Genomic DNA, 20939 nt, shown 5'->3' with positions numbered 1-20939 from the left:
AGAAAATAAGAAATACTTAGAAACGATCTCTTCAGGAATGAAGCATTCTAGGAAAGCACATGCAGGCTGATATAAAAGTCTTTAGCTAAACCAATATTAATGTGGATATGAAACTGGAAGAATATTCATGCTTGCCTGCATATGATCATCCCAAATGTTAATACACAAGAAACACAATAAACCCATCTTCAGCAGTTTGGTGGGCGGTTTGGTAATAGTGGCGTATTGTAATACAAAACAATGATAATAATTTGCCAAACCAAGAAAGGGCTGTTATCCCTTCATATTAAAAGGAGCAGGAAAGTCCTTTACTGCATTGATTAACCATGGATAGGATGGACCTCCATCAGCTGAAATTGTACAGCCCAAATAGCTCACTTGGAGCTGTACAAATTTATATTTCCGTAATTTTAGGTTGAAATTTGCGTTTTGTGTGTATGAAAGTACAGCTCTTAGTCACTGTGCATGTTTTTCTAGGGAACTGCAAAATCTTAAATTTTTAAGAGTAATGCATTTCTTCATTGAGTACAATCGGTTGATACATCCTTCTTTTCAATGCACTTCCAGTTCATCTACCAATACATTCTGGGGTATCAGAGGAACCAGGATAAAAGAGTACATAGGAAATTTCGATTTGATCTTCACCCAGAGAATCTTTCCCAGTTCACCACTTATGATTTGGAATCAATAGCCTTAATCTTCTGAGGATGGCAGGACAGATTCTTTCCTGCCCTTCAGTCCTGTTCCTGTCACTGCCAAATAGGAATTCTTGGTCACCTATTTGGACACTACGTGGCCCAGAGTCAAATACATCATGGACGCAGCACAGGTAATCATTCCACGGGAGCACATAAAAATTTGGATTATCGCATGATAATATATGTACTATAAGCGCAAATACTTCTACACCAGTCCTGAAATTAATCTCCCGCACGCCTACAGGACGTATTATCTCAAGTCCTAAGACACTCAGATTACAGCGAGGCTATACGTCTGTCGCTATTGGGGGTGAATGTTAAACCCACCTATGATCCTGAATCAAAAGTATCTTCCTTACCTAATTCTCCAACCATCGTCATATATTTCACCTTTTTCAATTTTTAACTTCTCACGGGATTGTTCTCGATCAGTGTGAGCTCAGAGCGGTGGCTACTCCAACTACCAAAGCGTTACTGCCTCTAGTGTTTCTGAAGTTGCATGTTGCTCGTAGCCGAATTCTCTACCATGCGGTCAATATGGTGCTTAGCTATTGCGCACGTGCTGTCCTAGGCGATGGCAACGACCAGACTTGGCTCCGGTTACGAAGATGTAGCACACATCAAATTGGTTTGCCTCTTCCCTCAACAGACCGAGTCGTTTGGCTTCTTGTAAGATACTAATAGACGAAAATTTGATCTCGCCCCCTACTCTAGGATCAATTCCTTCAATAAAGGCATCTATATCGCGATCCTCGGGCTCGCAAAGTACGATATCATCATGATCTTAACATGTTCGACAAAAAACAGCTCCGCTTCTATCAGCAAACGATTCAAAATCCTCTGCACGTTTTTTTCGTCAATGTAGATCGCAATTACCGATAAAAACTAACTCATGTTTTGCCTGGAAGTCTTTTAGCCGTGTAACGTGACAAAACCAGAACACTTCACGCACATGTATCGGTTCAGTTAGAATCATTTCGTAATAATGGCGAACAGCGCAGTCTGTTAGGGGTTAGGGGTGGCTGAAAGATTCTCATGCAAGGAGAGCAGCGGCAGAAAAAGTTTGTCTTAAGTTGGGTGGTAGTCGGTCTGGGAAGGTCCCAAGGGCCTGTTCTTTTCGTTCTGAAGTTGTGGTTTCTGAGTGTTAATACTTTATGCGCAGCCACCTTATCCCCCAAGTTCCTGCCTGAAATACAACATGTATATATTCAGCATTAACGTCACCAAGAATCCGGCCTTTCCGTTCCCACGAGACGTGAGTAATTTCGTACTATTTCAACAGTATTTCTTCTTGTATAATTCCATGTTTCACCTCCCTTACTAGACACTGTGTATGCCATGTCACGCTGTTCTAAAAGACCGTTCAAACGCCGCGGGGAGTGGCCGCATGGTTTGAGGCGCCATGTCACGAATTGCGCGGCCCCTCCCGCCGGAGGTTCGAGACCTCCCTCGGGCATGCGTGTGTGTGTTGTTCTTAGCATAAGTTAGTTTAAGTAGTGTGTAAGTCTAGGGACCGATTACCTCAGCAGTTTGGTCCCTTAAGAATTCACACACATTTGAACCGTTCAGACTCAGCACCATTGAAGCAAATTGTTTTTGCGCTTTTGTATACCATGTCAAGAGAACTTCAGCAGTGTTTCTCTCTGTTCTCATGCTTCGAGGGACTTTCTCGTTCATCACATTGGCTACAAGCTTGCTATCGCCCCTCCAAAGAGAGTCTGCGCTGAGTACAGAGAACTTGGTATTCTTTGGTTCACTTTCTGCCATTCTGATGAATCGCTTCCTGGCTGTCGTCCTACGCTGACAGTGCAGTTTGAAGTTGTTAAGTGTCGCGTTTTGCTACTCTCACTCCGAGAACCTCGCATTTATCTGGTTGTTTCTGCATCTTGGATGCGGGATTCATGGATTATTTTTGTTGTTTATTTGAAAACGTGAAATGTGCAGATGAGGAATTCTGATTTTTTTCTTCTTTCGGTCTTATTTACGATTTCAATTGAAGTCCTGCATAATTAATTTCAGCATTTCTTGTTAGTGTTCTGTATTTTTTCTTGTTCGAAGAGTCACACTGCAGCAATATTCCACGTTGTACTTCAATTTGAATAAATATTTGGTATCCTGATATCGACTCCATTTACGAACCTTTCTTCGTAGTACCTCTCCCCTGATTAGGCGAGACTTCTTTAATAAACACAATCAGATGTGTTTTCCCATTGTGTGCAGCGCCCCAATTCATAATGGAGTTTTGCATAACATGCAAAGCTGTTTATTCTTATGACGAGTGGGATTTTATTTCAGAGCTCAAACCATTACTAATGTACATTAGTTTCAGTAGCCACGAACAGAAAGAAAAGTTTCAGGCTGGATCGCCATTCTGCAGACCAGTGTAGAGGATGGGCAAGCTAGGAATGTGGGAGACAGGATAGGCATTGATCTTAAGAGTAATAAGAAGAAGCCATAATTGGCACCAAAGTGGTTCATTGGAATAGCGGGTACAAAGACCATACTTGGGGGGGGGGGGGGGGCATGAAACCAAACTGACTTCAGGCTCTTCAAAATCGGTCAATCGTGTATCGAGGCAGTAAGAGCAGTTTTCCAGGCCTGCTATAGGTAGAACTCGCCCAAAGCGATTGGGGAAAGCTCATTGGTAACTTCGGAAACACCACACCATGGGCTGTGACGTCGCATCGTCATCACTGACTATACGGCACGTGAGCGTTTGCTTCCGTGCACTAGTGTCAGTTGAAGAATTAGAAGTACCTAGGCTGTTACAATACTTAGTAATAATTATGCACTGTACAACAGAAACAACGAAGACTACATAAATAAAAATGGATAGAATGCTATCTTTGGAATTCTGAAGAGAGCCGGAACGAAAGAACACATATAACTTTTGTAGGTACGAGACTGCAGTTTTAGAGACTAAGGACGTGAAAGGGAAGACGTAGTTGGGAAGGAAATCAGAGAAGTACGTAGGCAATTCCCCATGTCATTCAATAAATACATTGGGAAAGCAGTAAAGGAAATCTGTGAGAAAATGGGAAAGGAGTTAACGTTCAGGGATAAGAAACGATAACTTTTACATTTGTCAGTGACGTTCTAAATCTTCCATGGATGGCAAAGCACTGTGAAGATAAGTTGAAGCTTATGGATTGTGTTCTAAAAAGAGTTTGTAAGATGAACATCGACGATCGTAAACTAGAGTAATTTGAAAATATTCAAATTAAATCTGGTGACGGTAAGGAATTACATCGCTATAAGTTGTAGGTACGTTTTCTAATTAGACAATAAAATAACTCACAATAACTGATGTAGAGAGAAAATGAAATACAGATCGTCAATAGGAAGGAAACCTCTCTGACAAAGCGAAATTTTGTAATATCAAGTAAAAAACTTTGTTATTTTTATGATATTTATCTGGGGAGCAATATTGTATGTACCTGATATGTGGACAATAACTTGCTCAGACAAAATACAATAGAAGCTTATGAAGTGTGGAGAATAGCGTGGCTATAGGTATTCTGGCCCAAACCGTTTACGCTTGTGTCATCATACTCACATGTTAGTACAGTACCCTGCCTCCTTTCTATGATGTCACTGTGCCTCCTCCCCTTTCCTAAATCACGTCCCTTTCCTCGAATCTGACCAGTCAGGGAGCTTCTAAGGAAACATCTACACATTTTGTTCTCCCAGTCAAACGACATTATTTTTGCCAGGCAATAAAACGAAACAGCCAGTCCCCATCTTGTTCCCGGTACATCCTACTTTTCAACAAGTGAAAGGTACTACGGACGCTAAAATTAAATATTTCCACATCTGAAATACCTGTATTATTTATCAAAAAACATGTGACTCTAATGCTATGAACTTACAATTTAGTTATGTGTTAGTTATGTGTGTACTTGCTACTTGCAAGGAACACCTTGAGTTTCAGGTCGCAAGGTCGATCGCTCATTTGAAAGCATTATTTTGTCAGTTACGACAGGTAAAATATTACTTGATAATGACTCACAATGTACATCAGGAGGGCGACAGAAAATGAATATCCCGGTGGTGCAGAGATCAACCTTATATGGGACGTATATATTACACTTCACAAAATGGACATGGTCAACTTCAAGAAATGTGCAAAACAAACATTAACTTGTGCCAGGAACACTGAATGAAAAATGACTCTCCACAGTGATCACAAAGTTTCGCATTATCAAGATCGAAGATGAACTCCTTTGGAGTAACAAATCGTGCAAGACGTTCAGATAGGTATCCACATTGAAAGGATGCATACAGCATCATGCTGGTGTAACAAGGTGATGAGAACTGATGGAATGTGATGGTACGCAACCGAAAGCGAAACAGTCCATCGTGGAGCTTACCATAAAAATGGCTATTCTTTAAGGCAAAGCTGCAGTAAACCGATAATATGTTTTATAGGCACGGAAAAAACAAACATCCAGAGACAGAATTTGTCCATTGGCTACAGTGGTATGAATTGCAATGTCACACACTTTTCAGGAGGGATAGAGTGCTCTAAAGGGGTACGACATTTATACACAGACCAGGAATCAAGCAAAAGCAAGTTATTTTGACCAGATATTGGCCGAAAGCAGTGCTCAAACCATAGTTATGGCTTTCTTACGCCCATTTCCCACTTTATCTTGCTGTGACGTAAATATTCCCTATATTCTTGCCTGACCATGCACACGAAAAAGAATTTTATGAGGCCACCCATTGCTCCTGTGAAATCACTGTAATCTAAGTCGCGTGCAATTTGATGTGCATAACGTAGAAGATCACTATCACGCACATTCTGTAAATTGCGTAGAGCATCATTCAAAAGCACAGACGCCAGGTTTTGTAACAAGTGCGCCTTGTTCTCCCTTGAATATCTGTAGTTTTTCTTACCCACTACGTGGTCATATTGCTACCGACTCTTTCGAATTCATTTTTGACGAATTGTTAACTTCGGCAACGTTGTTGTAGATATGATGAAATGTTTGCTTTGTTTATCGTTGCCATTGATCTGTTTTGTATTAACATCAGTAGGAGTTAAGCACTATTGAATGTTACTCGTCGACTAAGCAGTTCAACTAAGCTTCGTAGCCTGAAGCAATATGTGGGGCGTCGAAATCTGGAAACTTCATTGGCCTTTTGTGACATCGCACTCAAGGGATTCATTGTAAGTAATAGTAACTGTGAGTAATTGGTCCTACTACATATCCAAATCTACGTACGTCAGACTAGGAAAAGTTACTTTTCATGGATAAGTACCATAAAGATCTAAATCCAGAGCCATCTTTGGTGTGGAAAATATGTAACGCATGTATTTACATACACATACTAGATAAATCTTCTAATGTGGGGGTGTGCTGACAGCAGTTCATTGAATGTATACACATACAGAGCAGATGGAGGGGTAGGAAAGTAGTGTTTAACGTCCCGTCGACAACGAGGTCATTAGAGACGGTGCACAAGCTCGAATTAGGGAAGGATGGGGAAGGAAATCGGCCGTGCCCTTTTAAATGAACCATCCCGGCATTTGCCTGAAGTGATCTAGGGAAATCATGGGGAACCTAAATCAGGATGGCCGGACGCGGGATTGAACCGTCGTCCTCCCGAATGCGAGTCCACTGTACAGAGCAGATAGATAAGTTTTGTATATGACTAAGTGAGTCATTACATCCAGCTTATAAAGATTCTCAAACCACTGTGTTGATTTTAAAGTAGTCACAATAGGAAATTGTAGCACTAGTACCTTTCTCATGAAGAATGATTCTTAATGTCTAATTTCTTACTAAAAGTGACCTACAATGAATAAAACTACTATTAATGTAGTTCACGAATAATGAAGACTAAACACATGTCCCCAAAAATGGAAAGTCAGAGGAATTTCTCCCCTCCCCCCTCCAAAAGAGGTTTCCTATAAATCGAAAATTTGTTGCATTTCATAACTCCAAATTTACGTAATTGGCTGCAGCGAAGTTTCTACGAGCTAAGGCCTGCAGATGCTGAATCCCAGAATTCACGGTTGCCTCAATAACCTTCAAAATTTACTTTTCCGTTTGAATTGCTTGATGGCTATTAATCTAAGATGTAAAAATGCTTTAACACTAAAAGAGGCCTCGATCTTCGATGATATTAGAAAATTTTACAGTTAGCAGGATTCTGCGATTTTAGCAACCACGAACGCCACTCGTTTTCAAACATAATATCAGTTTATTAAAGGACATAATTTCACTCAACGATCAATATACTGTTCTTTCAACATGTCTCATCTCTTCACTTTGTTTTCAGCCTGTAATACTAATTTTTTACCTCAAGTAATTTTCATAAGGTTTCATTCATATTTGTAGTTACTTAAGCAAATTGGAATACTTGACTTTAATTTTGAACACTGTCAAAACTATACGATTGTACTTTTCAATAACTAAAAGGCAGTATTTATAAAACACTCCCTCAGGATAGAGTTGTCTTCTGTAGCAGGATCTAAATTAATTTTCTCTCCCTTTACCCAATATATTTGTTTATATTTTTACTGTCTCGCACATCCGTTAAAAGCTAATGACTCATGTTGTTTGTTGTAGTCTTCAGTCCTGAGACTGGTTTGATCCTGCTCTCCATGCTATTCTATCCTGTGCAAGGTTCTTCATCTCCCAGTACTTACTGCAACCTATGTCCTTCTGAATCTGCTTAGTGTATTCATCTCTTGGTCTCCCTCTATGATTTTTACCCTCCACACTGCCCTCCAATGTTAATTTGTGATCCCTCAGAACATGTCCTACCAACCAGTCCCTTCTTCTTGTCAAGTTGTGCCAAAAACTCCTCTTTTCCCCAGTCCTATTCAATACCTCCTCATTAGTTATGTGATCCCATCTAATTTTCAGCATTCTTCTGTAACACCACATTTCGAAAGCTTCTATTCTCTTCTTGTCCAAATTACGTATCGTCCATCTTTCACTTCCATACATGGCTACACACCATACAAATACTTTCAGAAACGACTTCCTGACACTTAAATCTATACTCGATGTTAACAAATTTCTCTTCTTCAGAAACACTTTTCTTGCCATTGCCAGTCTACATTTTATATCCTCTCTAGTTCGACCATCATCAGTTATTTTGCTCCCCATATAGCAAAACTCCTTTACTACTTTAAGTGTCTCATTTCCTAACCTAATTCCCTCAGCATCACCCGACTTAATTCGACTACATTCCATTATCCTCGTTTTGCTTTTGTTGATGTTCATCTTATATCCTCCTTTCAAGACACTGACCATTCCATTCAACTTCTCTTCCAAGTCCTTTGCTGTCTCTCTCAGACAGAATTACGATGTCATCGGCGAACCTTAAAGTTTTTATTTCTTCTCCATGGATTTTAATACCTACTCCGAATTTTTCTTTTGTTTCCTTTATTGCTTGCTCAATATACAGATTGAATAACATCGGGGAGAGGCTACAACCCTATCTCACTCCCTTCCCAACCGCTGCTTCCCCTTCATGTCCATCGACTCCTATAACTGCCAACTCCTTCCTGTACGAATTGTAAATAGCCTTTCGCTCCCTGTATTTTACCCCTGCCACCTTTAGAATTTGAAAGAGAGTTTTCCAGTCAACATTGTCAAAAGCTTTCTCTAAGTCTACAAATGCTAGAAACGTAGGTTTGCCTTTCCTTAATCTTTCTTCTAAGATAAGTCGTAAAGTCAGTATTGCCTCACGTGTTCCAATATTTCTACGGAATCCAAACTGATCTTCCCCAAGGTTGGCTTCTACTAGTTTTTCCATTCGTCTGTAAAGAATTTGCGTTAGCATTTTGCAGCTATGGCTTATTATACTGATAGTTCGGTAATTTTCACATTTGTCATCACCTGCTTTCTTTGGGATTGGAATTATTATATTCTTCTTGAAGTCTGAGGGTATTTCGCCTGTCTCATACATCCTGCGCACCAGATGGTAGAGTTTTGTCGGGACTGGCTCCCCCAAGGCTGTCAGTAGTTCTAATGGAATGTTGTCTACTCCCAGGGCCTTGTTTCGACTCAGGTCTTTCAGTGTTCTGTCAAACTCTTCACGCAGTATTGTATCTCCCATTTCGTCTTCATCTACTTTCTCTTCCATTTCCAGAATATTGTCCCAAAGTACATCGCCCTTGTATAGACCTTCTATATACCTCTTCCACCTCTCTGCTTTCTCTTCTTTTTTTAGAACTGGGTTTCCATCTGGGCTCTTGATATTCATACAAGTGGTTCTCTTTTCTCCAAAGGTCTCTTTAATTTTCCTGTAGGCAGTATCTATCTTACCCCAAGTGAGATAAGCCTGTACATCCTTACATTTGTCCTCTAGCCATCCCTGCTTAGCCATTTTGCACTTCCTGTCGATCTCATTCTTGAGACGTTTGTATTCCTTTTTGCCTGCTTCATTTACTGCATTTTTATATTTTCTCCTTTTATCAGTTAAATTCAATATTTCTTCTGTTACCCAGGGATTTCTACGAGCCCTCGTCTTTTTACCTACTTCATCCTCTGCTGCCTTCATTACTTCATCCCTCAGAGCTACCCATTCTCCTTCTACTGTATTTCTTTCCCCCATTTGTGACAATTGTTCCCTTATGCTCTCCCTGAAACTCTGTACAACCTCTGGTGTAATCAGTTTGTCCAGGTCCTATCTCCTTAAATTCCCATCTTTTTGCAGTTTCTTCAGTTTTAATCTACAGTTCATAACCAATAAATTGTGGTCAGAGTCCACATCTGCCCCTGGAAATGTCTTACAATTTAATATATGGTTCCTATATCTCTGTCTTACCATTATACAATCTATCTGATACCTTCTAGTATTTCCATGATTCTTCTATGTGTACAACCTTCTTCAATGATTCTTGAAACAAGTGTTAGCTATGATTAAGTTATGCTCTGTGCAAAATTCTACCAGACGGTTTCCTCTTTCATTTCTTTCCCCCAATCCATATTCAGCTACTATGTTTCCTTCTCCCCCTTTTCCTACTCTCGAATTCCAGTAACCCATGACTATTAAATTTTCGTCTCCCTTCACTACCTGAATAATTTCTTTAATCTCATCATACATTTCATCAATTTCTTCATCATCTGCAGAGCTAGTTGCCATATAAAATTGTTTTATTGTAGTAGATGTGGGCTTCGTGTCTATCTTGGCCACAATAATTCGTTCACTGTGCTGTTTGTAGTAGCTTTCCCGCATTCCTATTTTCCTATTCATTATTAAACCTACTCCTGCATTACCCCTATTTGATTTTGTATTTATAACCCTGTATTCACCTGACCAAAAGTCTTGTTCCTCCTGCCACCGAACTTCATTAATTCCCACTATATCTAACTTTTACCTATCCATCTCCCTTTTTAAATTTTCTAACCTACTTGCCCGATTAAGGGATCTGACATTCCACGCTCCAATCCACAGAACGCCAGTTTTCTTTCCTCTGATAACGACGTCCTCTTGAGTAGTCCCCACCCGGAGATCCGAATGGGGGACAATTTTACCTCCGGAATATTTTACCCAAGAGGACGCCATCATAATTTAACCATACAGTAAAGCTGCATGCCCTCGGGAAAAATTACGGCTGTAGTTTCCCCTTGCTTTCAGCCGTTCGCATTACCAGCACAGCAAGGCCGTTTTGGTTAGTGTTACAAGGCCAGACATATTTTGTGCTAATCACAATGAATTAATACCGAAAACTAAATACACAATTTTAATAAGACTTTAAATTTGAATAATACAAAACGGAAAGAAATATTAACAATGATTTTACAAAATACGTTGCAATGTGTCAGTTCAAGCAGCCCGCTACTTCTCCGGGTAACGAGTTGCCATATTTTAATTGCGCTTCCCTCTCACAGTCTCCACAGCCGATAGCTCTTATACCCCCCCCCCCCCCCCCGTTTCTAGTAGTCCCAGTACTCTATAGACTTCTTAATTGTGTGCTTTATATGCCTAAACCAGTTTATAAAATCCGTCTGGTTTTTCCTTCTTTACAGGAATGAAGAGGCATTCAAAAATTAAAATATACAAAGTGTGTAATCTAAGGTACTTTCTGTAGAGGATGAACAGATATGAAGGGATTAGGACAAGAGAAAAAGACGTAGTAGACAGTGCTATACCAGTCAAATAATAGGAGCCGAAATTAAGTTTACAGTGATATGTGTGTTTCCCTTGTTACGGTCAGGAATATTTATACAACTAATTGTGCTGCTTGTGATAAAATATTCTTGCTAATATAATCTTTGTTAGGTGTACCACTGACAAATTTCTTAGAGTATGAATCAGTAATAACTTTGATATCTTCTTAAACTACAGATAAATTTATGAGATCCTCTTCCGTTGTTAACATTCATTAATTTATTTCAATACAGAATACTAGCGACGCAGTTCTCAAGTCTGTTTACGAGAAGCACGTCGAGAAAGAGAAGATTCCAATACGCAACAAGGATATATTTGAGAGAATATGCAACTCACATAAAAATGCAGCAGTGATAACTGACGTTGTGTACAGAGCGTACAAGAGGTCAACAAAATGTCCTGTAATAAGCGCTCAGGAGTACATGAGTATTCAGACGGCTGTAGCCTTCAGGAAAGGAAGCCCTTATCGTGAACTTATTAACTACCAGTAAGTATTTTTTTTAAATTTGCAACCAAGTCACTTTCGTTTTATGTCAAATTCCATTATTAATTACTTTTGTTCATGTAATCTTATTTTAAATCTGGAAAGCACACGTGATGGAGAAAAAAGATAAGGAGATGCCCCTGAAGCAATGTGAAGGTCGAAATTTCTGCTTTACGAAGAAAAGGTAAAAAATTCTCACTCTATATAAATGAAAATTATCATTTTTCGAACAAATAATTACTTCATATCCTCTCTGCAATTTTCCTATTGTAAAAACTCCTTTGTAAACTGGTGCACTGCCCTGAACAAGGATGAAATTTTTTAATCCAGGCCTCTACAGCGCCACTGGTTCTCACCCGGTGATCTGATATCAATTTCCTTTCTGAAATGAAATTGTGACTCAATTCCCATCGACAATAACAAATCAGTAACGTAGTCTATCGAAATTTTCTTAAAACAGTTCAGATATAGTCAGGAAATTCCTGCACATATTATTTCTTATTAGAGTTGTGAAACTACCGTGGACTATCGTAAGAAATTGTAAACTACAGTAGGTTTCCTAATAGCTTGGGTCAGCTAATATCGTAACCGTGTCACCTGCACATTAGGAGCGTTGCGGATCTGTTAGGTGTTACCTGATTTCGATCGCTTTGTTTGCATATGCTACCAGTGTCTTACTAGAGTCCTCCAGAAACTGGAACGGTGAACCGTCTGGAAACTGAATGTGCATATATAAAGGGCACCATAACCTACGGATAGTTTTCGTTGTACATAGTTATCGTCCTGCCTGTTACTTAAAATAAACAGTATTTCTAGCTAAGTTGAAACTGTCCTTTAGTTCAAGCTTAATTCGAAAATTGCTGATTTGTAACGTGAAACAGAGGGATGATGTGTACAGAGTTGTGATACAGTGTTAGAAAACGCAATTTCCTCGAATAAAAGGGTAAAATTAAAAAAAATACATTAAGCAAAAAGAAAAAAAAGAAAACCACATCAAAAATAGCTTCAATACCTCGTCGAGCTTTTGTAAAACCTGTTTCTGTTATTGATAAATAAGTTTCACACTTATCAGTTATAATAGGAAACTCTTGCGATTGATACTGTTCTACTGAATACAAACTAACAAAGATGCTTATATAGATTTTTTGTGTTCGTGCATTTAAACTATACTTATATCAGAAGTTATTGTTTTGGTTACATAAAAACGTAGGAGTTACACGAGCAGTTTACTTATAAAATGCAGTTTATATTTTGTGAGGATATAAGACACACAATGGATCAACACTGAATGGCGTACGGTTCTCATTATGTGCAAAACAAACAAAGAAACAAACAAAAAACAGTTCCTCTGTCACGTATTCATTTATGTTTCTTTCTCTGCCAAATTTATCAGTAATACTAGTTATCTTACAGCTTACTACATCATACAGGTAGTGTCCCAAAACTATCGAACCATAGTTTTGGCTGAGCATCTCACACTTGTGACACCAAGCTTGTATAAAGCTCTCTCGTTATATAAAATATACCGACAAGTTTCCTGTATGATTCTGGCGTCAGCTTTTCCTCTCTGCTATATGCAGGATAGTAGTATTGTAGCGGAGCTATGCTGCTCTTTATTGAACTGATAGTAGTTACACATGTGTCACTACAAGAAGATAGTACATGCTCTGGTTGGTTGGTTGGTTGGTTTTTGGGAAAGAGACCAAACAGCGAGGTCATCGGTCTCATCGGATTAGGGAAGGACTGGGAAGGAAGTCGGCCGTGCCCTTTCAGAGGAACCATCCCGGCATTTGCCTGGAGCGATTTAGGGAAATCACGGAAAACCTAAATCAGGATGGCCGGACGCGGGATTGAACCGTCGTCCTCCCGAATGCGAGTCCAGTGTGCTAACCACTGCGCCACCTCGCTCGGTACATGCTCTGATAATCGTCTGTATATACAAGCAGCATTCGAAATGCATTCCACAGACAAGGTAGGCTAACAACACGTACACGAATAATTCAGAGTACAGTCACAAAAAACAGGCAGCGCTGTTGTCGAAAGATTATATGTCCATCAAACTGTCGAAGTCAACCGGTTCATGAACCATAAAAACTAAACCTCTCGTTCTGTTACCTATTATTACCCTAGCTTAACTGCTAGAGAACATATCCAGTGTACGAAGTGTGCCTATGAGCGCAGCGATTTGGGTCCACTTTTCGTCACGTTCTGTGACAGGATGCCGTTCCTAGTTTCGTCTATGAAAACTTGCTAACGATATATTGCTGCCACATCCTGCTACATTGGATCCCGCATGTAGGGCCAAAAACGACTCCTCCAGTGTCTTCTGAGTTAGTGACGGACTGTTGTTGGTTTGATTTGTCTGGTGTCGGTGGCATTGGATGTGTTCTGTATACCGATGTCCATCGGGTTGGACTTGGGTGGTGAGGGTCTTCGCTTGTCTCACATGGATGGTTGCCTGGGAGCGCCCCTGCACCTGTACTTGTTTCCCAGTGTTGCCTAGCACCGGCATGGAGCGAGGGGTGATGTGGCCCGTGGATCAACGACTGGTGGCATCCAGACTGGAAGGTGAATAGAACCGAGGATGGTGAGCGTTTCTCTGGTTTTTGCGACCTGTTGGGTACGCACATACATTACCTTGGTGAGAGTGTATGGGAAAGTTCATGCCCATACATGGGGGTCTGGTGGTAAACAGGTGATGGAGTGCAGTAGTGTGATCCCGTGTTGGGTCAGAGCGCAGAAGATAAAGAAGAGTCGCAAGCTGCCACTTTGGCAGTACAACAAACAGGCTCTTCACATTTAGTGGGATAGTACAGTACGTGCTGACGATAAAGCCAGAGTTGTTTCCGATGATGCCTGCCACAAAATCTTGGCCATTTGCTGCTTTAAGTTATGAACAATATGTTCAGCTTCCTTGTTGCTCTAAGAGCACTGATGTGACATGTTGAAGGTTGTTGTACCAGCAGATTTATAGAAATTTTTTTGTGCTCTGATGTCAGTGGACGATGATTTCGATGGCTTGGATCTTGGAGACAGCCGAGATATATTTGTATTTCTGGAGACCAGGTAGAAAGAAAATTTGATAGGGCATCCAGCACTAATAATGACGTAGATCGAAGAAAGTGGCCAACAAATTAAATATGGTCACTCTCCCAGTGGATCATGGAGCCCATGGCTGCTCAGCTCACCTGACAGAAATGTGGACAATTGCCTCTGTGTCTTTGGTGAAACCAGTCCAATAAACATCCTGCTGGGCTACCTTCACCATCCATATCATTTTCAGATGACTGTTGAAATAGTGCCAAAAGCTGTTGTGTGAGGTTTAAGAGAATGATTTGTTGGTGCTGCTCGTTGTTGATAATACAGGCATGCCATCCACTAATGATAACTGATTTTATAGCTGGCGAAATGTACACTGGTGTAAGTCACTGGCCACTTTCAGGCAACCCTGACTGCAACCACTGACCATCTGCATCCAGATATCATCCTTGTGAGTGATGTGAGCCACAATAACGCAGGGAGAGGAAAATCTGGCCCTATATCCTGGTTCAAAATAAACAGCTTTCTCTTTGTCGAACACTGGGTCCAATTTCAAAGGTAGATGGGGCAGAGAATCAGAGTTAGGTTGCTTGCTAGTAAACTTGTAAGAAATATCATACTTATATAGAATCGAAGGCCCACTGTCGCAACTCTTGTGCAATTTCTGTGACGTTCACCAAACGAAGCTAAGAACGGCCTGTGATCTGTTATCAGATGGAACTTAGCATAATACAAATAAACGTGCAAGGTAATTTGAGAGTCGGTGCTTCTCTCTCAGTTTGAGACAATGTTTTATGCGTTGGCAATTGGTTGTTCTGAGGTACCTGAGGTAATATGGATCAGTACTGCGGACAAACAGTATTGTAATGGGTCTGTAGCCGCCAACAGTCCTTTACCTGGAATGTATATTGCCAAGCCAAATCCAGAATGCAGCATATATTTTTATGTTTGAAAGGCCTGCACACATACCTCAGGCCAGGGGAAAGAGGTACGTTTTTTGTGGTAAATTGTTCAATGAGTTCACGAATCTCCCACTTGGGGCATAAATGTGGCACAGCAGAAATTAAAAGAGAGAAAAATAATAACATCTTTATAGACCTTAAGCAAATTTAGATGAGTTACCGTTGCCGAAAACCTGTTCAAAACAAGTTTTCAGTTCCAGAATGAATTTTTCACACTGCAGCAGAGTGTACACTGATGTGAAATTCCATGGCATATTAAAACTGTGTGCCGGATCGGGTTTTGAACCCTGAACTCTGTCAAGACGGATGGTGAAACGTGCTTGTGTAGCTCAGTTGGTAGACCACTTACCCATGAAAGAAAAAGTTCCCCGTTCTAGTCCGACTCACAGTTATAATCTGCCAGAAAGTTCTTGCATTCAGTTCATCTGTTTGTTAAAAATACACGTTCCACGAATAATTCTAAACGAAGAGTAAACATTCTCGTCTTTCGGATACTGTAGCTCTTCTTATTTTCCGTGCTTGCTAAGAAAAGTTAGAGAAGAATTCTGCCTTATGTAAGATACCGTTCCATAGTTCATTTGGTATCAACATTTTTCAGCAATTTATGTGCTATCTTCAGTCGGATTTTTCCTTATTTTCTTTTTGAAAAACTTTTATTACACGTTAACCTCTTGTGTAGATTATACGAATGTTCAGCTTTTAGATATTTATCTTTACAAACGAGCGATTATTGGGAGTAAAATATTTTGCATTAGTTTACATACAGTATACCTTAAAACGTGTATCACTGAGTTGAGGTATTAAAAATGATTCATGCTTAAGGATTTAAGTCTAGGAGACTAAATTTTGGAAATAAAACGTTTATATATTTGGTGGCATACCTCACATGAGGCTATTACATGTGTATGTTGGTAGTTTTATATCTGCCATATAATCTGGAACTTGCCAGCTCCAAACAAGGAAAGGTTTTCAATTTTTCTATTTTTCGTCACATTTCAGTCTGTGAACCAATATAATATCGCGTTATTTAGCACGTTATTTGCTGTTTATCTCATATTTGGTGTTTCCTCCTTATTTATGACGAGTTAAGGCAGTTATTTCTTTTGCTGCAGTTTTTCGCTTGTTGTTGCCATTTCCTTCTGTTAGACACGCATTTACACATTTTATCAGCAAGGCACAAGCTTTGTGCCGCTAGTTTACGTGTTATTATAGCTATGTGTTCATTTGTTTCGTTTCAAAGTGTTGTTGACATTTGAAATATTTCTTACGCGTGTGTGTGTGTGTGAAAGAGAGAGAGAGAGAGAGAGAGAGAGAGAGAGAGAGAGAGAGAGAGAGAGACAGACAGACAGAGAGATACGTTAGTATTAAAGCTCACCGGTCTGGAAGGCTTTGGAGAGTGTATAAAGTGTATCTGAGGGACGCAGAAAACAATGCAGTCGTTGTCGTAATGCGGAAACGCTGTGATTCATCTGACGTCGAATTGGGTATGATCATTGGCTTTCGGGCCACGGGTGGAAGCATTTCCGAAGCCCCTAAGTTTGTAAGCTATTCGTGTGCCGGCGTAGTTAAAGTATACAGTATACGGCAAAATGGCGCTGTCGAAAACTGTTGTCATGGCAACTTTGGTGCACCATGGGCCATTGATGACAGGGTGAACGATGGCTGCGGAGATGTGTACTGGCGAATAGACGTGCAAATGTTGAGCAACTGACAGATGAATCAAGGCCCTACGGACAGGGTCATCTCAACGACCATTCACCGAACGTTGTTGTGTATGGTCCCCGACAGCTGGCGCCTACTTCATGCACCCATGCAAGCTGCTGTACATTGGTGATTGTTACTCATCGGTGACGAAGGCTGAAATTAGCTCGTCAGAACCACAAATGGACGTCCGATGAGCGGCGACAGTTGACCTTTTCAGATGAATCATGTTGTATGCTCCATCATCTCAGAGCAAACATCCTGCAACAATCGTCGTTAGTCTCCAAGCCGGAGGAGGAAGCGTTATGTTCTGTGGAATGTTTTCGTGGTATTCGCTGGATGATTCCGTCATTCTGGAAGTCACAATAAATCCACACAAGTATGCATCTATCCTTGGGGACCATGTCCATCCAGACAAAGTAGACATTGCAACAGTATATATTATTCTCGCATGCCTCCCATCAGACGTAAATTCTCAAATATCTACACACTACCAACGCGGTGTCCCTTGCCCATTATCCTCATTACTTGCTACATTGCGCCTATTCCCATAAGAGTTCGAACCTAGAACGCATTTGCGATGAAGAGATCGTTTGCCGTCTCTCCTTAATTATAGTGTCTGTTCTTTTGGATATATTCATTATGTACAACTGAGTCTTCTTTGCTGTTCTGGGATCACTGCTGGGCTGTATTTTCCAAAGAAAGTACAGATTTTCCAAACACATCATATCATACCACTTGCTGTATTTGGCGACTCCGTTGCATCCTTTCAATCTTTTCATGGGCTCCTTAATAGCGTCTCAGAAAGATATTGATGTCTGCCTGGTGTGTACCTGACTAAGTGTTGCGCTGGAATCGTCTGGTTTTCTGAATATACTGCTCTTGTATTCCGGTTTCTGTGCGTTTAGGCGACGACTTTTATATGACGTCCAGGGTGATATAGATGTTTTGAAGTACCTGGCGTCTCCACAAGACAATAACTTTTGGTAAGCACAATCAAGTCCAAATACGAAGCGAGGATCGTCAGGGAAGAACTACATTTAGCACTAAAAGCCCTTTTATTAGCGACACCAACATGCGGACAGAACAGAACTGTCTCCTGGTTGGAGAGTGCTACTTTTTACACAAACATCGAGTATTCCACAACACGCTGACATTACAAACATATGAAAATTCTAGAATCTTCTAGAAATGATAAATATTAAGTAAGAAATATTTTTGGTGATATGATTTGAAGTGGCGACTCCCGCCATGCCAGCCAGTGACGCTAAGCGATACTCCAGACAGCATGCAACATAGCTTGTGGGAATATGTTCATACGGGTACAATAAAACTAAAATAAAGTATTTCGATCAGTTGATAGGAAATACTTATTACTCCAAAAGAAATAGAGAGAAAATATTAAGAAATATCATAAAGTATGGATTATACTACTGTCTCTGACGACAGGAAACAGAAATACCATCATTGAATAACATACACCCACGTACACATCAGCACTTCCATTCCACACTCGAACTCATCCACATAATTTGAAAATGAACAAAATCTCTCGTAAATTACGATTAGAGAGTCTTCAGTTTTCCTTATTATGGCAAATGAATGAAATTAGAAAGTATGAAAGACTACTTATCCTGGCGTTGTGCAATGAACTGACATAGAAAAAAACGTAGATGAATTAAGTTAACAGTGATAATTACAATGCTGTGCGTTTATTATACGAAAATATGATTACAGATTTTCTATAACTCTTTGTAACAATCTAGCATTAGAGCTATGACCAGAGAAAATAATGTATGCTCCACCAGGATGTATTTTTTGGAAATGAATTGAGGAGGGGGAAGGGAGGAGGGAATGAAGGGAAAGAGGGAGCCCTAGGAGGAAAAACTCAGGAGGAAGAAGTGGAGGATCAAATCTGGTCGGAGGGGTAGATGGAGGGGATGAGGGCATCATTCGGGAGGGGGAATTGGCAGAAGCCACCTTGGGCAAGGGTGTGGAGAGTGTGAAGATAGAGAGCAGGTGGGACGCAAGAGTACAGGTGCGGCAGCAGGTTGGGATGGGAGAGGATGGGAGAGACAAGTGGGTGGGGAGGATCAAGCTTGCAGGAGGTGTAAAGCAGCCGTATCCATTCGAGGAAAAGGAGGAGGTGCAGGAAAGGAATCAGGTCATAAAGGATCTGTGTAGGGGACAGGAGATGTATGCGATAGGCGAGGCGGAGCACATGATGTTCAAGGGTTTGAAGGGACTTATAGTAGATCGGAGGGGCTGATATCCATGCAGGGTGTGCATAACGAAGGATGGGGTGGATGAGGGACTTATAAGTGTTGAGGATTGCAGAGGTGTCCAGACCCCATGTTCAGCCAGAGACAGCTCCATCAGTCCACTGCACTTTTATACCTTGTGTAAGCGCTACTACCGCCATCTGTATATGTGCATATTGCAATCTCCTGGCTTTTGTCAATTCAGTTTCTCACCAGCCTTTGGTTTGAATGAGAACTTTGCCTTTCAAGTTGGCTACTGCAGTTACAAATTTGGAAACTGTGGAGGACACAAAACCGTTGGCAGTTATTTCGATTTTGCACTTTAATTAACTATAAAGGCATCTTTTCAATTTAATAAACATAAAATATTATTCTTGTCCTTTAAGCATATCAATAACTTCCAAGCCTATATTTCTTCTTTTCCTTTACTCTGCACAATACCACACTGAAAAGGAAGTAGCTTACCAGGCAACACAATCATAATTCAGAAGCATTATAGCACCTACATGGGGAGAATATCAGCTGCAGAAGGGAATTCTGGCACCAAAATCCTCGTTTCTAATATTCATATTTGGAACGTTTTGATGATCAGTTAGAAGCTTACTGGTGAGTATATTTACGGAAAACCGTATTTGGACTCCAATGAAAATGCAATTGTAACTATCGCTAAGGTACATGAAATACTTTGATCTTATTGACAGTTTTTTTTCATACAGACTGGGCCGTTTCGTTTCAAGTGTTTAAGAGTACCGAATTGTATCCTCCAGAGGCGGCTGCTGTTCTTTTGTTCATGTGAAGTAATGCTGTGTGATGGTTTGTAGCCTGCTGCAGATGCGGAGTGAAGGGCTGATTCACCGCATCTACTGGAAGCACTGGTTGCTGCGCGATGGTCAGGAGATGCGGGAGTCTCTCAAGCCGGTGACCATCCAGAGCGTGATTCCTGCACTCGCCACCTTGGTAGCCACGGCGCTGCTGTCACTGTGCTTGCTGCTGCTCGAGAGGAAATCCTACAAGAGGCTGGTTCTAAGGGACGCAGCCACAAGCACAGACTAGAAGCGTGCACGTGTTCCACTGCCCAGCGAAGCTATTGCCACAATCTGACAACACACACAATCGTGATACCTACTGCTATGAAAACTGTTACTGTATGACAGTTGCAGAGACTAGTGCCCCAAGAGAAAACCAGAAGTCTCTTAAACCTTTCGTGGTTAGTGAGACACAAGTTTCTGAAGGAGTAATACACAATTTTGACAACTGGGACGTCAGTATTCCGTATCTGTCTAGAGCTACCGCCTAGATGCATTCGGTATTCGGAGAAAAGCACTGCAGACCATGGTGGGGCGGGGGTGGGGGGGGGGGGGGTGGGTAGTGGTGCGATATATAAAAGGGTGTGAGCGACCAAATGCGGTGGCGTCTGCTTCTAGTTAGCACTGTATGTCCGTTTCACGAAAATCTCATCTCATCACTGCCCTGTCTGTTTCAACAATCTCTGAAGTAACTAATTGTGTTTTCCTTTATACGATAGACATTGTTCTGTAACATCAGTAGACTTCTAAGTAATTCTGCTTGCTTGTAAATAATTTCTGTTGAGTGGGACGCACATGCTCCAGATAATTTCATGGTATATGGAAAATATTAGTGAATGATATGTTAAAGG

General features: G+C 40.7%; 1 protein-coding gene across 1 annotated transcript in view; it reads left to right on the top strand.

Moving 5' to 3' along the window:
* LOC126455933 (uncharacterized) overlaps window positions 1-20335 on the top strand; it is a 102817-nt gene extending 82482 nt beyond the window's left edge. The window contains exons 5-6 of the mRNA XM_050091692.1: window positions 11069-11322; window positions 20104-20335. Of these exons, the coding sequence (XP_049947649.1) occupies window positions 11069-11322; window positions 20104-20335 (486 nt within the window). The remainder of the gene's footprint in view (window positions 1-11068; window positions 11323-20103) is intronic.
* The last annotated feature ends 604 nt before the right edge of the window (window positions 20336-20939 follow it).

Source organism: Schistocerca serialis, chromosome 2, assembly GCF_023864345.2.
Source record: "Schistocerca serialis cubense isolate TAMUIC-IGC-003099 chromosome 2, iqSchSeri2.2, whole genome shotgun sequence".
Lineage (NCBI taxonomy): Eukaryota > Metazoa > Arthropoda > Insecta > Orthoptera > Acrididae > Schistocerca > Schistocerca serialis.
The sequence above is the reverse complement of the archived record's forward strand: the minus strand, read 5'-3'. Positions and strand labels throughout refer to the sequence as shown.